Source organism: Rhinolophus hipposideros (assembly GCF_964194185.1).
Source record: "Rhinolophus hipposideros genome assembly, chromosome: 20".
In the NCBI taxonomy this organism is placed as follows: domain Eukaryota; kingdom Metazoa; phylum Chordata; class Mammalia; order Chiroptera; family Rhinolophidae; genus Rhinolophus; species Rhinolophus hipposideros.
The window spans coordinates 41,795,492-41,818,375 of NC_138066.1; the positions used below are offsets into that span (position 1 = coordinate 41,795,492).

General features: G+C 41.3%; 1 protein-coding gene across 1 annotated transcript in view; it reads right to left on the reverse strand.

Moving 5' to 3' along the window:
* Window positions 1-22,884, reverse strand: part of PITPNC1 (phosphatidylinositol transfer protein cytoplasmic 1) — a 218,309-nt gene that overhangs the window by 53,291 nt on the left and 142,134 nt on the right. Inside the window, exon 4 of the mRNA XM_081028442.1 lies at window positions 22,492-22,563. Coding sequence (XP_080884568.1) covers window positions 22,492-22,563 — 72 coding nt within the window. The remainder of the gene's footprint in view (window positions 1-22,491; window positions 22,564-22,884) is intronic.

A 22,884-nucleotide genomic window follows, 5' to 3' on the forward strand; every position in this document is an offset into this window, starting at 1 on the left:
TGCGCTCAGTGAGTGACTGTTCTAGAAAAGAGATAACAGTCTCTTTTTAGAGAGCTATCTCTAACCAGGGCAACAGTAGTTGTCATAGAGAAGATAGAATGGATACGATATTTATGAGCCCAAACTATCCAAATAGAATTCTCAAGCTTAGCAACTTGGGTGCAAAAGGCAAATGGAGGCAGGGAATTTGGCTTCTTTTCTCTAATCCAATCAGACCCACTTCTGCTCTGAATGAGCCTGTTTGTTAAGGCTTCAGGAATAGTTGCAGAAGTTAGAGGCCAGGTTAGAAGGAGCCCACCATTGCCTCTGCTTTGGGAATCTTCCTGCTGTCTCTCAAGGTGATTTCAGAGCAGGCAGCCATTGTTCCTTCTCCAGGGTTAGAAGAACACATCAGCCTGAGCTTCGGCCTGTCTCTCACACTGGCCCCCAACACCAGCTCTGGGACGAACACAGCTTGAAAAACCGAAGGAGGCCAAAGTTTTCCCAAAAGCCAGAAAATTAAACAGGGAAGCCAAGCCTCAAACGTGTATGGGGAAAGGACATTTGTAAAGTCTATAAAGTCCCCATATCGCTAATACAGGATTCCTGCCAGAGAGGCACAGCCTGAATCTAATCATGAAAATACAAATAGGAAAACCCAAGAATGAGGAACAGCCACAAAACATGGCCTGTATTTTCCAAAATATCAGTGTCATGAAAGACAAAGCTGAGCATTTGCTCCGGATTAAAGGGGCCCAAAGAAAGCGACAACTAGATGCAATGTGTGTGCCTGCACTGGAACACGAATCATGAGGTTTTCTATTGTTCACTATAAAAGTCATTACTGGGACAATTGGCAAAATGTAAATACGACTGTATCAGATAATAGCATTGTATTAATGTTAAATTTCCAAAACTTAGTCATTGCACTATGGTCACGTAAGGGAAGGTCCTTGTTCTTAGGACATGTACATTGTATTTAAGGGTGAAGAGGGTCCTGATGTCTGCAACTTATTCTCAAAGGGTTCTGGGGAAAAATAAGTTAATATTTATGGAGAGAGAGAGCGAGAGAGAGAGAGAGAGAGAGAGAGAGAGAGAGAGAGAGAGAGAGAGAGAGAGAGAGAAAGCAGAGGTAGGAAAAGGTTAATAGTTGGTGAATCTAGAATCATTGTTTTTATTCTTGCAACTTCTCTGAAGGTTTGAAATTTTTTTAAATGAAAAGGTTAAGAGACAGTCACAAGAAATTGCTGGTTTGGAGAAAGCAGCTACAATGCCAGAGGCAACCCCTAAGCAGGAAAACTGGGCACATCACCCAGTGTTGAGAGCTGCTGGCAGCAGAGAACCACCTGCCTGCCCCGAAGGGGGTGAGCAGTCCCAGAGTTCTTTTGGAAAAGGCTACCTTGGTTCTGCTCCACCATGAAAGTCCTGGGGCTGGCTCCCTCTCTGGAAATCTAAAGGGAGAAGCTTCTTAGAAAAGCAGTGTCCTGTAGGAGGTCTTCCTGGGCCCCATAACGATGCTTCACCACCAGCTTCCAACCACTGTTCATTTCTTCCTCAGAGCTCCATAACTTAAGAAGATAGCACCCCAAATTTTTGCCCAAACGGTGTGTCTTCCAAATCCAAGGGGAAAAATGGGCCTTGCTGATCATTATTTTCCCTCTGCTGGAGAAGGTAACATACCCATTCGGCACATGGGCCAACTAAGGCGGGCAGAGTGGGGCTGCTTGGAAGGGATTCTGCAGAGATAATTTTAAGGTCAAGCCACTGCCAAGTTTTCAGACTGACAATGGTTTGTGTCTATGCTTACATGGATATTCCAGGGCAATTGGAAGGAGGGTTGTTAAACAAGAATTGTTTTTGCACTATTCCTCCTTTTTTCTATCTTTCTTTCTCTCTCCCCTTTTATTACTTTTTAATGAAAAGAAAAAAACCCTCCTGGCCCAGAGTCTAAAATCTCTTCCTTGTGATGCTAATCTCTCCTCCTTGGCTCCAAGCCAGCGCTGTTGGCTCTGTGCCTGTTTAATATCGTGGCTGCTGATAGCAGGTTGTGTCAGCATTTCCATTATGAGACTCAGCTTTACAAATGTTCTTGAGATGGATGTACGGACTTCCAGGCAATGGGCCCTTACTCCATGCCTGGTCATCCAAGGGTGGGCCAGGCATTGCCAGCCTGCATTTATATATAAACCTTTTCTGTCAAGGTTACTTGGCCTAGAAGAGTGTTTCTTCAGAGCTTTTGGGAAAAGCCAGTTTTCTATACAATGCTTCATTCTCTAAACGTCTCTTCGAAGACATATGAATTTGAGTTTGGGTAAGAAAGGGTCACTTGCCTTAATTAAAAAAAAAAGGGAGGAATGCCACTTTGGGTATTTGAGGAAAGAGTGTTTTCCTCCGAGGCTTGATAAAGAAAATATTTTTTTCTTCCATTCATCCAGATAGCCAGTTTAGGGCAGAAAGCTTCCATCTCTGACACTTCCCATAGGTCCACTCTGGTCATAGGATCTGCTTCTTGGCAGCTGAGGTGGAGCGTGGAAAGAGCAAAGGACACAACCAGGAGACTGGGGGACCTCAGTTGGGTCAGTTAATACCTGTGTGGCCTGAGGCACCTCACTTAAGCAGCTGTGCCTTCACCTGCAAAGTGAGCATAACAATACCCACTTAAGATGGTTGTAAATGTGAACTGAGATAATACACAGCACACTGCTCTTAACACCTAAGTGTTGGGTGTTCTGCTTTGGTGCTGGTACCTTACACAAACGCCTACTGAATTCACTTTTCTGTCTGGCACTGGAGGAATTTTCCCATCTGGTTTGAAGAGCTGCCTTCCTGCTCATTACTTATTATTGTCCATGCTGACTCCCAGGCACACCCCACAACAAATATGAATACAAGGACTTACTTGGATGGCCTTTATTTACCACTAACATCATTTAGAGGGAAGACAGAAATCCAGGAGCCACTAATGCAATTTCTCCTAACAACTAAAATCTTCATTAAGAAATGATTAGGAGATAAATATGCAAAAAACCAAACCAAAACAAACCATGGGAAAGTCACAATAAACTCCATGAGGGCTCTCTGGCATCAGGGGCAAGGTTTGTCCCTAGGCTGGACGGCGGCCGCCAGTTGGCAGGTGGCATGTGTCCAAGGTCTTGCACAGACTATGGAAAATCCATAAACAGTTTAGGATAAAGACTTTTGCAGAGCTATCTCTCTCCACGTGGTGAGATACGCTGAGTAGTTTTTGGTTGTGGATATTTTCAGATGTCTTTTGGCCCTTAATCTCAGCTGAGGAAGGTACATGTGGACCAAAAGGTAGGAAAATTGAATAGAGTTCTCGGTTCAACTTTGCTCCTGTCAAGGAGCCCTTAGGTTTATCATTAGCCTGGTTTTATTTTTAACTTATTTCCTTTGGGTGTCTGGGGCCAGTCTCTTCCCTATCATGGCGTTTGCACCTAGACCCTCTTTCTCTCAGAATCTAATCATCTTCCTCCGCTTCTGCGCATGCCACCAGCATCGTGCTGGTAGCTTACCATCCTCACCTTCTCATCCTGGGGTATCTGACTTCAGCCAGACTCAAGAGGATCCTGTCCTTGAGTTGTCCTTCCACCCATATTTGAAGACAAGCTTGAAAAGCCATTTTCCATTTCAAGATTATTTGCTGCCCTACAAAACTTGGCAGGAGAAAGAAAATCTTGATATTGCTTCTGTAACATGGGAAGGACATGGGAAGGACTATTTTGCTTTCTTCACTATGAAAGTTTAAACCTTTAGCCAGGCTTTAAACACTCAGGTAGCGGATTCCACAGTAGGCTCATAAGTCCATTTTTAGAGCCAAATATAGATATTAATTACATGCTCAGAGGCCAAACTAACCTAGAATCAGGTCCCAGGTCTGACGCTGGCTAGCTCTGACCTTGAGCAGACCACTTGCTCTCACTGAGCCTCAATTCTCAGCTGTAAAACAGGGATATTCATAGTTATGAGGATTTGGTAAGATCATGGCTAGAGACAGGCCAGCAGGAAGCTGAAGTGAAGCTCAGTAAATATTCCTGCCAATATCCATATTACTATCATCACTATTACTCCCCCACTCTTGAGGAAGTTACTTCCTAGGGGCGGGCAGCTGGTTTACCTTCTATCCCCTTTGCCTTCCTTTCCCTGAGGGGCATCAGAGGCCTCCTTGTTCCACCTGTACTTTGCAAAAGGGCCATTAGATGGGGCCCTACCATCATCACCCCAGTTAGCAAGTGGCTCTGATTCTGGACTTTGGAACCTGGAGAGAAGGTGTGAGAGGACAACTGAATTCTGTGATTACTGCGTAGTTGAACAAATGAATCCACTGGCTCTGGTTAAGAGGTGGTGAAGGGTCTGCAATACAGCAAACACCACAGCCCTCATGGTTTGGCACGTGTCATAAGCTGAGTCACCAGCATAAAGCAGAGGATATATACTCCTTTCGAATATAGATCTCAGCATTAATGAGGCAGTCTATTCAGAATCATCAATCAATCCATTTCTAGAAATCATAAAGACTCCTTGACAGAAAATTCTTAGAGGTTAGTGATCACTTGTAGAATGATTGGCACCGTTCAGGTCCCTCCTCTTTTTAGGCTCGAGCTTTCTAACCACAAGTCCTCATTGCTGATGGGTGTTATTCACAATCTGGAGAATGCCGGCCCCTCAATTCACTGAACAAGGTCCGAGAGGACCACAATCAACATTCTGATTCACCCCAACTCATGCCCACAGCTTTGTGATATGGACCACCCATCCAATGCCATGGGCCTAATTCCTTTTCACTTCTCTTTCAATGACCTTTACCTCTATTCTCCTTCCCACCTACTTCTTCCCAAGCCCCATCCTGGGCTTGAATCTCCTGGAATTATTCTACCTCTGAAATCTGAAAACTGGAGTTCCTTCTTCAACCTCAACCTCAATTCTTTCATTCTCAATCTGGGGACACCTTCTCCCTGACCTTGCTGAGCTCTCCAATCCCCGAGAGCCTCTACTGGACTCCAAGGTTCATTTTGACCTTCACTCACTTACTCATTCAATTTTTCCATTCCCTGCTGAACCAATCCTGAAAGCAAATCCTGAATCAATTCAACCATTTCCTCTGTTCCTACACGTAGGTTGCAAAGCACAGCTGGGGAAATGACACAATTACTTAGGCTGGTGGCACTAACTCATTCAAAATTTCCCAAATCCTCAGACTGTTAAACCTTTCAAGTAATCCTTTCACTCTTCTGGAGGTGGTTCCCTCACCTATTTCCCATGCAGGTTATCTTTGACCTTCATCATTCTTCATAAACCCCTTTTCCTATCTTCTTTCCTTTCAGTGACTTTCTGCCCCTCTTTCTCCTCCCTATAGACATATTCTTGCCTGCCCAGCCCTTTCTATCTTGGAGGTTGATGAAGACCATTTACTTTCTGATTTCCGGGAGCAGGCTCTTTCAAACTCTCATTCTCCTGCTGGCTCTTTCCTCTCAGTATTTCACAGCCAAGAGTTAATTCATGACAGTAAATGTATCAATCGATAGGTCCACATTTTTTGTATCCCACACCTTTCCCTGTGTTCACTTTTAAAATATATTCCTTCATTAATTTCTTGCATCTATTATTGCTAATCAGACGTGCACAGTTTGGGTTATTGTTGTACCTTTGTATGTGATCTCTGTTTCCTCTGAAGTAGTTTTTAAGAGCTTTTTAAAAATCTTTAATACCCTGCAGTTTTATTATAATGCAACAAAGTATGGATTTATTTTTGTCTATCTCCGCAGTATTAGAGTGACATTAGAGGGTGGCCAGACTGCCGTGGGTGAAATCTTACCACCCAGCTCTGTGAACTTGGGCAAGTTACACATATTCTCTCTTTCTAGTATATTCATATGTAAAATGCTCTTATCTCAAGGCTATTAGAGAATTAATGAGTTAATACATGGAAAGCACATAGAATGGTGCCTGAAACATAAGTGCTCAATAAGCCATTGTTACTATTATTCAAAGTATACTTTTGATCTGAGTTTTCATGTCTCTCCTCAATTCTAGAAAGCTTTCAGCTCTTACTATTTCAAATTGCTTCTCCTCTATTGCATTTTTCTGCTCCTATGAGATAATCATATGGCAACTCACAACTCTCAATTGTTAATAGCTAATAAATTTAACTATTAAAAAAACCTTTTTATTTATGTGCTATAAAATGGGTTGTATTCCTCAATACTATCTTCCAATTCACTGATTATCTCTTTAGTTATGTCTAGAGTTTATCTTACCTATGGAGTCCTTCATTTCACTGACTCAGTTCCCAAATTTCTAATTGCTTTTTTTCAAATCCTCAGTTCTTGTTTCTTTTTTGTTAGTTTCTGTTCAATTTCTGATCCCTTTAAAATGGATATTATTTCCTTATTTTCCTCTTTGAGCAGCACAAAATACTCTTTTAATCAGATTCATCTATAAAATTCCATTGTGCACTCAATTCATGTTCTGATTGTTGATCATTCTGGCTATCATTCTTTTTTTTGTTTTTTTTATAAAGATTTTATTGGGGAAGGGAAACAGGACTTTATTGGGGGAACAGTGTGTACTTCTAGGACTTTTTTCCAAGTCAAGTTGCTGTCCTTTCAATCTTAGTTGTGGAGGGTGCCGTTCAGCTTCAAGTTGTTGTCCTTTCGGTCTTAGTTGTGGAGGGCGCAGCTCAGCTCCAGGTCCAGTTGCCATTGCTAGTTGCAGGGGGCGCAGCCCACCACCCCCTGCGGGAGTCGAACCGGCAACCTTGTGGTTGAGAGGACGTGCTCCAACCAACTGAGCCATCCGGGAGCTCAGCGGAAGTTCTTTCAGCCTCCTTTCACCAGTGGAAGAGTCCCTTCCAGGCCTGTTTCTTCAAACAGTGAGCCTGGCCCTGGTCCCGTATTTTGCATGGAACACTTTTACTCCCATTGCCTCATAAGACCCATATCAACACTTGTGATGATGGCCTGCCCCAGACTCAGAGTCCAGCCACTCCACACACACCCATCCTCCTGAGTTTCTGTCCTGTTTCTGATCTATGAGTCTAGCGATACCGTTTTGGTTTTCTCTTTTTGTATTTTATCTGTTGTTGCTGTGTGTTTGGAACAGGAGATGAATCAGAACATGAACTTGTTTTCTACCAAGATGGGAAATCTTCCACAGGCTTTCTCCCTCAACCCTGAGTCCCTTTCTGATTCAATTCCTTTTCCTCCTTTCAGAGCCAAGCATCTCTGAATTCCTCTTTGGTACACTGCAAGCTGGGTTCTGCGCCCACAATTTCACTCATTTTCATAAAGGTCACCAATGACCTCCTTATTGCTCAATACCACAGGACCTTTTAAATCCCATGTTCCTGAACGATGTTGCAATTATCATTGGTGACATTTTCCTCCTTGGCATTTTCTCTTTCCTGGGCCTGGTGACTCCCTAGCACCCCGCCCCCCATTCTCCTCCCACCTCTCAGGGCACTCCTTCTCATTCATCTTTGTGGGATAGTCTTCCATTTCCTTCTCCTTTAATGTTGATAGTCCCACAGGTTCCAGCCTCTTCTCTCTTTACTTTGCACATATCCTTTAGGCAATATCTTCCATTTTCATGACTTCAAACTACTTTTGCTTTATGACTTCCAAATCTATAATCTCTAGGTTTCAGCTTTGGATTTATAGACCCAATTTTGTACTGGTTATTTTCACTACATTTCCCATGAGCACTTCAAACTCAACCAGACCCAAACTAAATTTATCAACCTCTCCTAAACCACTTACAAAAAAATTCCTTGTCACAGTGGCACGACCACCTATCCATGACGAAAATCTGAATTATCCCAGACAACTGTCCCATCCCACCCCCAAATCTAATTAGGCACCAGTGTCTTTCCTTCTTCCTCATTAACCCTCTCCTGTATTTCTACTGCCATTGCTTTAAATTTGGGGCTGCAGTTTTTTTCACTTGACCTACTGCAATTCTCCTGTTTCTCAGCTAGTCTCTCCCTGCATCACAATCCCGTCTTTCTTTCTAGTCTCCTTTTCTACCCTGTGTTCCCTATAGCACCTACCACATTATGTTGCAATGACAGGACTTACCTCCCCAAACTACCAACTCCTGGTACCAAATACATGCTCAACAAATGTCTCTGGTACAATGAATTAATGCAATATTGAGATCATCCTCTCTTTTCAAGGCAAAATGACTTCTCAGATGCTCACGGCAAAGTTAAGACAAAAGGACTGAGGAAGATAATTGAGATTTACTAAACATCTATTACCTGTAGGAACTGTGATAGGTGGCTTATATCAATTATTCGGTTCAGAACATTTATTAACATTTAAAAAACTAATCCAAGGGGGTAAGGAAAATCTAGGGGGTAAGAAGCTTTGAAACATAAGAATTTACTACACCTCTGGGGAACAAAGGAACAGTCTTTAAATGAGAAGACTTTACATTCTTGTCAATTTAGAAGAATGGATGGGAACAATACAAGTAAAATTAGGTCTGCTAAAAACAGCTGCAACTCCTTCATCTCTCAAGGCTGGGACTGACTGCCCTTGAGACAGTGTAGGACTTTTCAAGTACATTACCCCAACTTTGCAGGGAAAAACCTGTTAAAGTCTCTGAATGTGTTGCCCAATAAAACCACTTCTTGACTTTGTCCAATGTAACTAAACACCTGTTATCTGTCAGGGCACTGGCTTGGAACAAGATAAAGCATACAGAGTTGGAAACGTACTTTCCATTGGACACTCCTATTTGCATAAGTGCGTGGTGATAATTTTCCCCCACTGTACCTTCTGTTTCTCAGTACCCCATGGAGCAGACTTACAGGGTGGGTACCAGAAGACAGTCTTCACGGCAGTGAGAGAACAGATGTGGCAAAAACCAGAACTCTCAAAAATCTGTACCCAGAGGGAGTCACTAATTAATTTTTTATCCTTAATTGTATAAGAGATAATATTATTTCCAAGAGTAAGATTTTTTGAATAGTAAGAGCAAATCCTAGAGGAAGCAATGCCATTATAGGAACTCTTAGCAAAAGCAGAATATTAAGTCTCCCTGAATATCACATGACTACTTCATTTTTTTTTTTTTAAAGCAATAACTGTTTTCGATTCCAAACTGCTACAAAAAGCCTCACCAAAGGCATGCTCTGTGTGCAACGGGGGTATCTGGTTTAATATCATCTATTTCAAGAGACCCAGATGGTTCTAAGGAAATTTAAGTGGGTGCTGAAAACAGGCTTCACCTATATATCAAAATTAAGTTACCAGAAAAAAAAAAAATCAATCTTTCCAGTGTTCTTCATTCCTGAGGATCTCCCTTAATACATTCCATATTTTATTTCAATATTTCACTCTAGTTTTGACATGCCAACCAAGGTAAAGTTGAGTTAAAAAACAAACTCAACCTTATGACACATTTCTGATTTCCTCCGAGTGATAATAAAACATTTTAGCAATAAAAAGTAAATTATTTGTTTTCAGCCCGAGTATGTACTCCATGATGACATTTAATTAATGCTTTTCAACATCTAGTTATTAATAATCTAATTGGCATAGCTAAAGAAAATTAAAATTATTCCATACAACGGTCTGCGTATTCCAAAAGTATTTATGACCGTCTCTTTAAAGGGCTGCGAGCAAGATGCAATTTTCAGACGTAGCTCTGTAAGGTCTGTATTTAATAATGTACCAAATGGCTGTAAAATCTGATGGACTATAAACAGGCCTTCAATAAGTATTAGTGGGGAAATATGATTTAAATATGATTTAACAGCTTCATATTGTTCAGATAGAATTGCTATCAGTCTCTGAAGATCAAGCACAGAATTGGGTGAGCAATAGCTGATATGCTGCTTGGTTAAAACTCAGAGGCTGCAAACAAGTAGAGCAGATAGAAGAAATGCTTTCAGTGCATCAAAAGCATAAACAAAAATTGCTTTGAAACTATGTCTACTGGAAATCATTAGCTTCTTTTCCATCGGAGTTCCTATCACCCCCTTACCCCACTTTTTAAAAAGACTAAAACACTACTGGAGACTTAGTCCCTGAAGGTGTTTATCAGATAGATGGCATCCGGGGAATTTAGAGAAGATTCAACAGTCCCTTTTTCTGAGCACTATTAAGTCTTTCGCGTTACTAGGAAGCCAGTCAGTGTCCAGGAAAAAGTTAACTACCAACCTCCCAGGCCTGAATAACTGAGTAGCTTATTATTCAATGACTTTCCTTTGGCGGAATCCAGTGCAGTGTTCACACTTTATATGCAAACACTACTCAATGCTTACATTCACTATTCAGACATCTCAGCATCCGGTGCAGAAGGAAGTCTCATGCTGCTTTCACTGAATCAAAGACACTACCAGTCACACCACCAAAAAAGAACAATGCTGCCGCTTCCAACTGTATGAAGCCATCAACTCTAACATCCATTCTACTTTTAGGGCTGTTAAAACATGAAAAACAATGGCCACAGTAGACTTGATGAAATATGGACACACCAATAGCAGCTAACTTGTTGAGCACCTACTATGTGTACCAAGCACTGTTCTGAGCGCTTTTCATGATTAACACATTTAATCTTCACAAGCACCCAATGAGTGGGAACTATGAGTAGACCTATTACTTCACAAAGAGGTGCAGTAACATGCCTTAACCACCCACTAAGTGGCTGACCCAGGAATCACACCCAACTAGTCCAACTCCAGTGCCTGCAGTTTTCATCCCTTCACCATTCTGCCTCTATCCTCCCGATTACTACGCTGGACAGGTGGCTGCCACCTCGTGGAGCCCAGATGTGGCAATCAGGCTCCCCTTCAGGTAAGGGAGATCCAAGGAAGGGCTGGATCTGAACCCAAACCCCCAACTTCCAGGCAGAAGGCCACGAAGCAGAGGATCCAGAGCTCTGGGCAGTGACCAATCCCTGCCCCACCTTGGAAAACTGAACTCAAAATGCTCCCAGGGACATGTGAGTCCCAAGGCACGCCTAAGGGTGCCCCATCCTGGATGGTGCAAAAGGAGTCGGGATTGCAGACTTCAGAAATATGAGAACTTAGCATCTTCCTTCCAAAAGAACTCCGCCAACAATTTCGCCATTTGCAGATCTCCAAGCGTCTGAAGTGGTTCCCATGAAGCATAACTGAAGTTAAAGAAAAGAACCACTCTTTATGGAGTAAATGACATGCATCGTCTCACTGAATTCTCCCAATAACCCCTGAAGTAAGCATCATTGTTCCCTTTTCACAGCTGGGCAAGTGCAGAACAATGAAGTCCCATTATCATAGGGTTTCAGAACCCTGCTTTGGAACCTGTTTGGTCCAAGGCTTGTGACTTCTCTGAAGTCGTCCTGCTCCACAGGGCTGGCCAGCTGCTGGCTTTGGCAGACTCCTGAAGTGTCCTCATCCAAAATGCTCTAAGAACCAAAGGTTGATGGCTACCATCTGTTGGGAGCAATCCGTTCACTGAGGTGCCAACAACTGGACTCAACAAACATAAACACAAAGCTCTAGGTAAATAAACAGGAAAGCCCTGCCTTTGTTTTTTTTTAAAGTGCATTGTTTTCCCGTTTTCCCACAATAACTGGTTGCTTATGACGGGGGGAAAAAGCCAAACTTTTGGGAAACAACTACTAAGTGACAGGAACTGAGAGTGGATCACAGAAAATCGAGGTTTAAATCTCCTGGAACAGTAGTGTTAGATGAATATTTTTTCCCCCAAACTCAAAAGACCAACCTCGGAAAGATACCAAGACGATATGACAAACAACCACTACCCATCACACAAAATGAACACGTGTAAACATTTGGTCATATTTGATTCTGATTCTGCCCCTCCTCCATTTTTTAAAAAGAAAGTTTCATATTTAAAGTTGAAATCCTTTCCTCTTTTAGTCCAGGCTGACCGCTATCATAAATTTGTTGTGAACCTGGTCCATATTTTCTATAAACTTTGTATTTCTTACAGTACGTAAATGTATCCATAAACAGTATCTCTTAAATGATATGAATGGTTTCCTAGAGTTCAGTTTTTAAACTCCTTTTGGAGTTTATTTTTTAATATGGAGTGAGGTAGGGATCTAGTATTTTACTTTTCCATAAGAAGTGTCAATTGAGCCAAGGTCATTTTCTAAGAAAATGACTCAATATCTTGTCTCCCAACTGATTTGAGATGCTTTCTCTACGACGCATCAAACTCCCATTATAAGCTTAGGTCTATTTCTATCTTTGTGCCAATATGATACTCTTTTAATATGGTTTTGTTATCTGGAATAGATGAATCTCCCCTTTCCATTCTTTGTTCAAAATTTCTTTCTGGCTATTTTTAACCTTCTACAATCAAGTTATGACAATCCTATTGGGATCTTGGTTGGAATTACATTTCATTTGCAGATTAATATAGCAAAAACTTACTTTTTTTTGGTATTTAGTCTTCCTATCCATGAACATGGAGTATTTTTTTTAAAGGAGGGCGCAGCTCACAGTGACCTGCGCGAGGATGTAACCTTGGTGTTATGAGCACCACGCTCTAACCAATGGAGCTAACCCGCCACCCAAACATGGAGTATTTATCATTTATTTAGGTCTTTGTTATGCCCTTTAATAATCTATATCGATCTACAAAAGTTAGATTGTTCCTAGGTCCATTCAAGTCGTGTTGATATTAATAATGGTGTCTGCCCCCACAGAGCTTTAAATCAGTTGGAGACAGTTAAATGAGCATTTACTATACAGCATAAGTACTATAGTCAGGGGGCCACAGATAGGGTAGTATATAAACAGGGAGATACAGAGCCTGGGCTATAACCCTCAGCAAGGTTGTAGACTTAGAAGTCTAGTATGAATCATCTCTAGTTGCCTTGCCAAAACTTCCGAACATAACCCAGAGAATGAAATTACTCAGCGAGAACCTAGGATTTCTGCAATTCAAACAATTTTCTCTTCATAAACATCTTTTGGATGAATAGAATCAATGATGATGCTGATAATAATTATGATGAGGCTACTTTTTTTCAGTTCCATTAATGAAATCAGGATCACTTAAAAGAAAGAGAAGACTGAAAATTTTCCTTCATGGCTAGAGAAAAACAAAAGATTCGTATAACCTTGAGTAAGCTCTCTGACATCTCTTTGCAACATGTGAATAGTTCAATTTTTATGACTTTTTTAAGAAGAAAAAAATATATATGTAAATAAAAATCTTTTGGCTGCACCATATGAGAGCAAGAGTTTGTGGGGCGGCCAGATGGCTCAGTTGGTTAGAGCGCGAGCTCTCAACAATAAAGTTGCCGGTTCAATTCCCGCATGAGATGGTGGGCTGTGCCCCCTGCAACTAAGATTGAAGACGGCGACTGGACTTGGAGCTGAGCTGTGCCCTCCACAAGATTGAAGGACAACTACTTGGAGTGGATGGGCCCTGGAGAAACATACTGTTTCCATATTCCCCAATAAAATATATATATTTTAATAATAAAAAATATATAGAGATAGATAGATATAATAATATATCTATCTATCTATCTATCTATCTATCTATCTATCTATCTATCTATCTATCTATCTATAGAGAGCGAGAGAGAGAGAGCGCGAGAGAGCGAGAGAGATAGTTCATTCCCGAATATGTTGTATATATCTCCTAAGAACAGGGACATTCTCTTACAGATTCACAATTTAATGATCACAGGTAAGAAAATTAATAGTGACTGAATACTGTATTATACTATTATCTAATATATGGTCTATATTCAAATTTTCCCAACAAATAATTAGTTATAGATATAATTAGATATAATTAGTTGTCCTAATTATATCTTTTCTTGCTCCCTGCACTACCCCTTCCCACTTAACCCATAATCTAATCAAAGATTCGACGTTAAATTTAGTTGCTGAATTCCATAGGTTCCTTTTGGCTAGTTGTTTTGTAGAGTGTCCCTTAATTTGGATTTGTCTGGTTGTCTCCTCCTTTTTGAATTCAGGTTAAATAAACATTTTGGGCAAGGATAATCCATAGGTGATGCTGTGTCCTCAGCATGTCACAACGGAAAGCACATTATGTCGTATTATTGGTGATGCAAAATGTGCTTACTTGATGGGATCCAGTAGACTTCTCCACTGTTTATAATTAATACATAAGTTCCGGAGTGCTACTCTAAGGCAGTGTGAATTCCTGTTCCCCAATATTTCACTCAATGGTTTTAGCATACATTGCTGACTCTTGCTTGAGTCAGTTATTCCTATTGTAGCTGCAAAATGGCCACCCAGACCGTGATACTTGGTATTGCTTTTTAAGCTCTGACCTCTGGTTTCCTAACCATGGTTCAGCCTCGTCCCTTTGACCAGTTTGGTTAACTGTCTAACACTTAGTTCTAACAGGTCAGCAGAGTCAGGATACTTTTAGATTTATCACAGTACCAGCAAACTAGGCCTAGACAGAAAGCAAACACTATTTTAAGCTCTATCTATTAATAATAATGATTCCTAGCAAAAAGTCCTAGCTTCTCTGAATTGCAGAGATAACGTGCTTTGTGACTTTACCCAATCAGAAAGCTAGGCCTCCTGTTGGACGACAAATATTCCTTTTGCCCACATTTTTTTTTTTTTTTTTTTTTACATCCAGCTCTCAGATCACAAATTGTACCACAAACAGCAAAGGCAACATCTTAAGGAATCAAACATGACCTGTTTTCCATTGTCCTCAAATGATACTATTAATCACGGATTGAGTAAATCCGTTGACTTTCCACTTCATGGACCAAAGTGGATAATAAGCCTTTGAAACTGCATCTCGGGGTGTCTTGCGCAACTTTCTATATAGCTTCTATTTAGCACTATTTTTTAGAGAAAACTGCAGATTTTGTAGGTAGCTGGTTATAATCATCTATGGGTAAAAACAGAACGATAAAAGTTGAAGACGTCAGAGATTCTATCTAAAAATAAAGCAAATGCTTTCTTTCTTTCTATAATCCTCAATTAGAACTCATTTAAGGAAAAGATAATCAGATTCAGACACCTGTAAAAATGGATCCTGCATTTCTCACTGGCACCTCTGCTTTACAAATTAACTTTCGTACGTTTTGCAATGTGTAAATAAATTATTTTACCCTCCATCTATCCATGTTGTCTGCTTGATGTTAAACATAAAAATACTAATACTAGTAAAGAAACAAACTTCATGAGGACTATTACAATAACAAATTCTCAAAAAAACAGAGCTCTTCTTAGATGATAAAATTCCTTCTTTGTCAGTTGGTAACTTCAGTGGAAGGTATTTGTGTTCAGGGGGAGACTTGGCCATCTCTCCAAGGCCATGCAAGATGAGCTGAGTCAATGCATTGAAATGCTTACTCAATTCATCCAGGGCAAGCAGCCACCCAGGGGAAGAAACCAGATTTCTCAGGTACTAGAACTTTTTAGTTAACTACATGAGATAGTCTAATTCCCTAAAACCAAGGGCAACTCAGTGATGGACAATGAAACTTAATCAAGGAGAAAAGGTAATAATCAGAAGTTGGACTTGAGAGCCACGGGAAGGTCATTCTCAGTACCAGGGTGCTCTTGATCCTGGAGGATCCAGAACTTTCTTTTTTCTGTCATTCCTCTCCCTATATACCTTTACTCATTTTCAACTCTGAGGCATGACCTACACCTCTTCCTGAAATCCAGATTCACATACCCAACTCCTGACCTGCCACTTCCACTAGGAAATATCACTGGTACCTCACACTGATTGTGTCTCAAATGGGGCTCTGGATTTCCCCTCAGAACCTGCTTCTCCTCCACTGCTCCCCACTTTGGCAATGGTAGGGAACACCCACTCAGGGTCAATAGACCAAGCTAGAAATCCTGAGGTCATTCTCATTTTGCCCACTTCTCATGCATTAATCCCAACAGAAAGTCAGTCTGTTTCCAAAATACATCTATATCCTGCCATCTCTTCAGCCCATCCCACAATCATCTTTGGTCTGGATTATTGCAATCGCCTGCCAACTGGATTTCCAGCTTCCACTCTTGCTGTCCTAACACCCATTTTTCCATAGAATGCCCCGAGCAAACACTTAAAAATATAAATCACCCCATGTAGCATGGTATCCTAAACTGGATTCTGGAAGAGAAAGAGGGCATTAGTAGGAAAACTGGTGAAATCTGAATAAAGTCTGTAGTTTTGAAAAATGTATCATGGTTACGTAAGATGTTACCATTAGGGGAAGCTGGGTAAAAGGTATATGAGCTCTCTCTGTACTCTCTTTGCAACTTTAGTATAAATGTAAGATTATTCCAAACTGAAAAGTTTATTAAAAAACCCCATAAATACCATTTCTCTCCTTTGTTTAAAATCCTTGTGTAACTTCCTACTAAAATACACTGCACTAAAATCCAAACTCTTTGCTATGACCTCAGAGGTTCCACATGATCTGGCTTCTGCTATTGAAAAAAACAAAACAAAACTCATTTCCTACTAGTCTGCTCTCAGTCCTAACATGCTGGCCACTGTTCTTCTGACGGTTCCTGGAATGTGCCAGGCTGGGGCTGGGACCTTTGCCCTTATCGTCCCTGTATTAGCTTGCTAGGGCTACCGTCACAAAATACCACCAACTGAGTGGCTCTATATTCTCACAGTTTTGGAGGCTAAAAGTCCAAGATCAAGGTGTTGGCAGGTTTGGTTTCTCCTGAGATCTCTTTCCTTGGCCTGCAAATGGCCATCTTTTTGTTGTGTCCTTACGTGGCCTGCCATGTACTTCAACAAATGAATTTGGTGGTGGCTGCGGGGAGACAAAACTCAGCCTGCAACAGTCCCCTTGCCTGGATAACCCTTCAGACGCTTGGCTCCTTCTCATCCTCAGGTCTCATAGGGACTTGTCACCTCTTCTTTGAGGCCTTTCTTGACCACATGGCTTCAAGCGGAGCTTCCCCCTCCATCCAATTTAGTAAGCGCCTTCTTTGCACTTACTGCGGCTGGAATGTTTTGTTTGTTTTCTTGCTTATTATCTGCTTTCCCTGACTCCATAATAGTGGAGGCCCTATCTGTTCTCCAGCTGGATCCTCCGTGCCTCTCAGAATGCCTGGCACATGGCAGGTACCCAAAATTTGTTGAACATAAAATGGTGTACTGACAATTCAGAGAAAAGCTGAGCCTCGTTAGGAAATCATCATTAACACAGTTAATCCCAAGGTATGTCCATAACTGAAGCAATACCTACTATCTGTATAGCACTTTATGGTTTACGAAGTGCTTCCAGGTAACTAACCTGTATGAATCCTTCACATTGTCACGCGAGCATTATTTACTCTATTTTCTTGATAAAGAAACCAAACTCCGTTGCTTAAGGTCATATAGCTGGGACTTCAACACTGATCTTTTTGTTTCACAAAGAAAAACTTTGTGTTCTTTCATTACAACACAACTAGACACTAAATCAATTCCAAATATTTCTTTCAGGCAACCTCCAAGGAGAGTTCTTTGAAGGACAGAGCCTCATGGCTCCAGGAACTAAACCGGACATTCTTTCCATCTGATCAGAGGAGGTTGGTTGCTGAGGAATAATGGCTAATGAGAATAAATATGATGCCCTCAAGCCCTTTTATTGTGTGTGTACGTGGGTGGTGGTGGAAGTGGTTATAAACATGCTTTTTGTAAACCATTCTGTTTCCAGGGGTGTGAAGAAGTGAAGAAATTGGAGAACCTGAGTTCCTAAGTTTCACAATTGGTTTTAAATAACACATAATATTTCTTTGAAAACTATAGTTTTCAGCCTCAAGGGCTGGACCCCATGCCAGACCAATGAAATCAGAATCCCGGGGGGTAAGACAGTGGCATTGGTGAGTGCTAAAGCTTCCCAGGGGACTTTAATACTCAGCCATGATTGAGAACCTTTGGTCTAGATGCTCAAATGGGGTGAGGATGGCATATCCTACACTGCCCCCGCCCCAAGAGGTCATACCAGGTTTAACAGGAGGATGGCCGCTGAAACTGCACACACTCCGAACTGGAGAATTTGGCATTCCTAAAGGGACAGTGCTCTGTCCTTCATGTGTGTTGGCTGGTTTGGACCAGCCTGCACCCAGGACCAGTGAAATCCTAGGGGGGTGGAAACCAGGCATGAGCCATTGCTAAAACCTCTCAGGGGAGTGTAATGTGCAGCCGAGGTGGAGAAGCACTGCTGTAAATGGTGTCTGCTTTGTTTGGAAGAGCAAGTCAAGGCAAGGCTGCCCCCATTAACCCCAGTGAACGACAGTAACCTGGCAGCAGCCGTCACACGAGTGCTAAGCTCTGACTCTCCCAGATCTAGATTTATGGCCTTGGACAAACAACAGAACCTTAACTTGGCATGGTGCCATCCTTCCCGGCACTAATTAAGGCTTAAATAATTCTCGTCAGTATGTGAATAAAATAAATGGACCTCAATTTAAGACAACTTCCCCATTGTGTCCTGGTTGATGTATTCACAATTTATAGGTTTTCACAATCATAAATATGCTAGCTTTATTTTAACACAGAGAAAATATTTAAACCTAGTCATCCCACTACTATTTTTTTTTTCCACTAGATATTGGGTCATGTAAAAAAATTACTTATACAGTGATGGATAATAGGATAGCACCATGTACTCTATTCAATCACTAATCAATATGATTATCACTAGCGTCTTTCAATTTAATTATTGCTCCTTATCATCATCAATTTCATTAAAATTTTGGCAGGTAAGGCAGGAAACAGGGTGTAGATAGCAGTATGAAGGATGATAGCTGGATGATAAGACTATACACCTAGAAAATGCAAAGAAATGAACTGAGTTTATGAAATAATTTGGCAAAGCAGTGAGACAGGAGAAATATCCACTGCTGTGCTGCTTTCTTTAGCAACTCTGCCTCCCACCAAAACCTCTATACTCACCCGTGGACATAAAAAGCGCATGCCAGCACACGCCATCTGCTTAAGGCTCTCCTTTTGAACCCTTGGACAAAGCTATTTTTTAATAATTAAAGTAAGTATTATTACATACACATATATTTCTCATGTTCTGAGATTTCGAAGCATTGAAAGGGTAGAGGAAAACCAATGAAGTCTTCCTTTTCTGCCTTCCTAGGACCAACCTTGAACCAGCTGGGTGACCAACAGCTGCTGCTGAATATGTAAATTAGAAGAAGGTGAACTGGCAAAGTCTAATCCAGCTGGGGCGGACCTGTCTTGTCCAGTGGCCTCAGAAGCAAGACCTAGGGATCTGTGGAGCAGAGCCAGGCACCTCATCAGTGTAACAAGATGGCGGCACGTGCGCTTGGACAAACTGGGTGCCATGACAGAGACCTAAGGAGCTGGCCCAATGGCAGTCTCAGAATCAGCAAGTTGGGGAGAAGGAGACAACATAGGGTACAATAGCTGGCATTTCTCCCAGAGGAAGTCTTGTTGACAAGCACTCCACACAAGTGCCCAGGGATTAATGCTTCTCTTGTAGTCCGGCCTAAGTCTCAGAGAGGCCAGGCCCTTGCCGTGGACAGGGCATGGTGACTCTAAGCAGGGAGCCTGACTCTAGGGTGGACACCCTGGGATTTTAAATACCTAGGACAATAGTGACAAAACTAAATTCCTAGCATAGTAGTAATAAGAACTGACCACCTGCCAAAATGAGATAGAAGATAATAAATGACAATTAGGTGAATTTTTTTTTTGACTATTTGAACTGAGCAGAGGATAAATCAGAAGATTGTGCTGTTCCTATACACGTACAGGGATCATGGTGAGGCCACACATTCTCCCTAGACCTCCACAAATGGAGCAGTTTTTAACTATTCATGAGGACAGAGCAACAGAGAAAAAGAGACAGGAAGGGAATTTGTTTGAGAAGACTACAAGATGTTAAAAAAAACCCACCCCCCACCGTATTTTAAGATTGTGCCAGGAAAAGCAATTCAGGCACATCTGATCTGTATCCGTCTTTTCCTAATGGCCCACGGCTATATCAAGATGGTCAAGCCCAATTCAATATCCAGTGACCGGCAATTATTTAAAGGAACACATTTAAGTATGGAATGCAGTGCAGCCATTCAAAATCACACTGGGAAGAATACTTCATGACAAGTTAAAAACAGCACATTATACGATTCAATTTTAGGAGCCGTGGTTAAAAAGTAAATTCATCAGTAATCGGCAGCACGAACGAAAATGCTGACAGCAGTCACCTCTGAATTATGGAGTCACTACTGGTTTTTCTATTTTTCTTTTGTACTTTTCAAGTTTTTGATAATCATGTGTTAATTTTCCAATCAGAAAAAAATAAGTCATTATTTTACAAGGGTTCAAGTTAGACTGTGTAACTACTTGGGGTCCCCCAAAAATGTATACACGTGACTTGTATTCGTCTTTTATTATTGGTATATATTGAATATTACAATTTTAATACATGCTTTCCTTTCTTAAAATGTGTATACGTATTTTTGGCACCCACTGTATTTTAGACAATGAGACTTTGATGAGGCTGGCCAGCAAAGCACCTCTAATTTCAGGCTGTTGAAAGGAGATTGTCCTAAACGTTTCCCTTGAGGTCACTAACCACCAGGGAAGGCTAACCACTGGCTATCTTGAACTCAGTGGGGGAACAGTAAGTACCCTTGCAGCCTACACTCTTCTTTCCTCTGGAAAGTTCCAGGAAGACGAGGCAAGACATTCAGCTGTGACAGCTGGTAGAAAGATCTATGAAGTTGTCAAATTTGGTGGGTGCTAGTGGGTGCTGTTCTGATTTGAGTCTTTCTAACCAAGAGTCAGCAAACTTTTTTCTGTAAAGGGCCAGGAAGTAAAAATTTTAGGCTCTGTGGGCCATTTTAAACTCTGTTGCAACTACTCAACTCTGCTGTTGTACCATGAAAGTAGCCTAGATAATACACAAATGAGTGAGTGTGGTTGTGTTCTAATAAAACTTTATTTATCAAAAAAAAAAAAATAGTTGGCTAACTCCTGATAAACTCCAGGTTTTCTAACTTAGTTCTAGAAGCTGAAATAACTAGGTACAAGCCAAGTCAGTCCTTGTAAACAGATGGGTCATTATTGAATGCTACTCCTCAAACTCTTTTCATTCTGACTGAGGGTTGACCAGAAGTGACTCTTCAGAGTGAAGGAAGGGAATCCCATTATCAAGCTTATGTTTTTAAGTCTTTTTAATATGTTGGTTTTTACCCCCAACGAAACTATGAGTACCTGAAGTTTGACAAATGTATTTTTAATACCATTGATGCAACTCATATAGTGATACATAAATAGAAGGTGTTTGATTATCCCTTGCTGAATACTGAATGAATGAATGAATGAATGAATGAATGAAGTGCCCTCCCTCACCAGGCTGATGTTAAATATAGTTCGAGTGACACTTCTCGGGAACCACTTAAGCTCTGTCTAGGCAGACTCCACCTTGAATGGAACAATCTGTGTCCTGCACAAATACACCCAGACTTTCTAGAAGAAATTGTTCCTGCCCCAGGCAGATACTTGCTAGATGGTTCTAGAAGATGTCAACACAAAGAACCACAGAGCAGGTCTCCCTAAAGCTGTCCCTTCTAGAGGGTTTCTTAGTTCTTCTCAATGACTGTTTTCACATGAAGGAAGGTTTTTGAGTTGATGATGTTTACGAGTCCTTAGATCTTGCTTCATGGCACTTAAGTGCCTTTAAAACCTCCTGCGTCCTTTTTTGCATTCTCTTGGCTCAGTGACAACATCAAAGGGAAACTCTTTCTTGCCCTTTTTCACACAGTTTCAATCTTCATCATTCTCCATAAAGGCAAAAACATGTAAATGAAGCAAAATTTCATAGTGGAGGCCTTGTAGCTTTTAGATCCAGGCTGTTCCCTCAATGGGTCTTCATGGAACCCACAGCCCAATCTCACGGTGTGGCTCTTGAAAGGTCAAAACACTCACATTTAAAGAGGAGGGAACTTAGAAACACACTGCCCCAACGGAAAGTGGCTGGGGTAAAAGATAGGCTAGAAGACGCACTTTAAGCAACGCTAATAAACAAAGTACCTGGCTGAAATTTAGTTAAGGGTCTGAATGCCTCATGAGGTAAATAGTTTGCAGGAGAGGTACACTGATCTTAAGGTGGGATGTGTATGTACATGTGTAGATATGTGAACATAAACATAGTCCAGCAAAATACATCAGAATGCACAAATACATCTGATTGTATTCATCTTTGTAAGTAAATGTTAATAGGCATTGAGATGTGTGTTCATCCTAATGATCAGAAACCAAATCCTGGATTCCAAGGTCCCTACCATCATCTCGGTCACCCGATAACAATTACTCCAGGTCACAGAAACTTCTACACATAAAAATGAGAAGAAAAGCTAGATGACAAAATAACACAGACAGAAATCCTAGGGAAACAGCCCTCAGAAGGCAAAGGCCAGAACTCCCCTGAGGTCCCAGGCACAGATCCCACTGCTGGCTCTGGACACACAGGGGCTGTGAAAAGTACGACGACTTTCAGAGCCCAAGAGACAAGAGCACAGGATGGAATGCAGGCGCTACTCACGCTATTGTTGCTTCCTTTGTTGTCCTCATACTTGGTTTCTATGTGGATGGAGAATTTCGGCAGAAAGGAACACTACGGAAGAAGAGGAACGTTTCGTTAGCGTACCATTTTCTCTTTTTCCACATCGTCCACACAGCCTCTGGAGGCTCTCCTCACCGTTTGGTTGGGAGTGCTGTTCATGATCAGAAATGTTTAAGATGCTAAGTCAATATCCCAATTCAGACTCTAAGAGAAGCCGCTTTTGGCAACATGAACACAATTTCATCCAGAAGGCAGGCCAGAGAGAATAACCAAGCAATGGAAGGCAAGTCATTGAAGAGGACATTTCCAAAAGGATTATGTTCCATGAGTCCTACTACACGCTTGAGAAAAGCAGACTTGTAAATCAGAGGC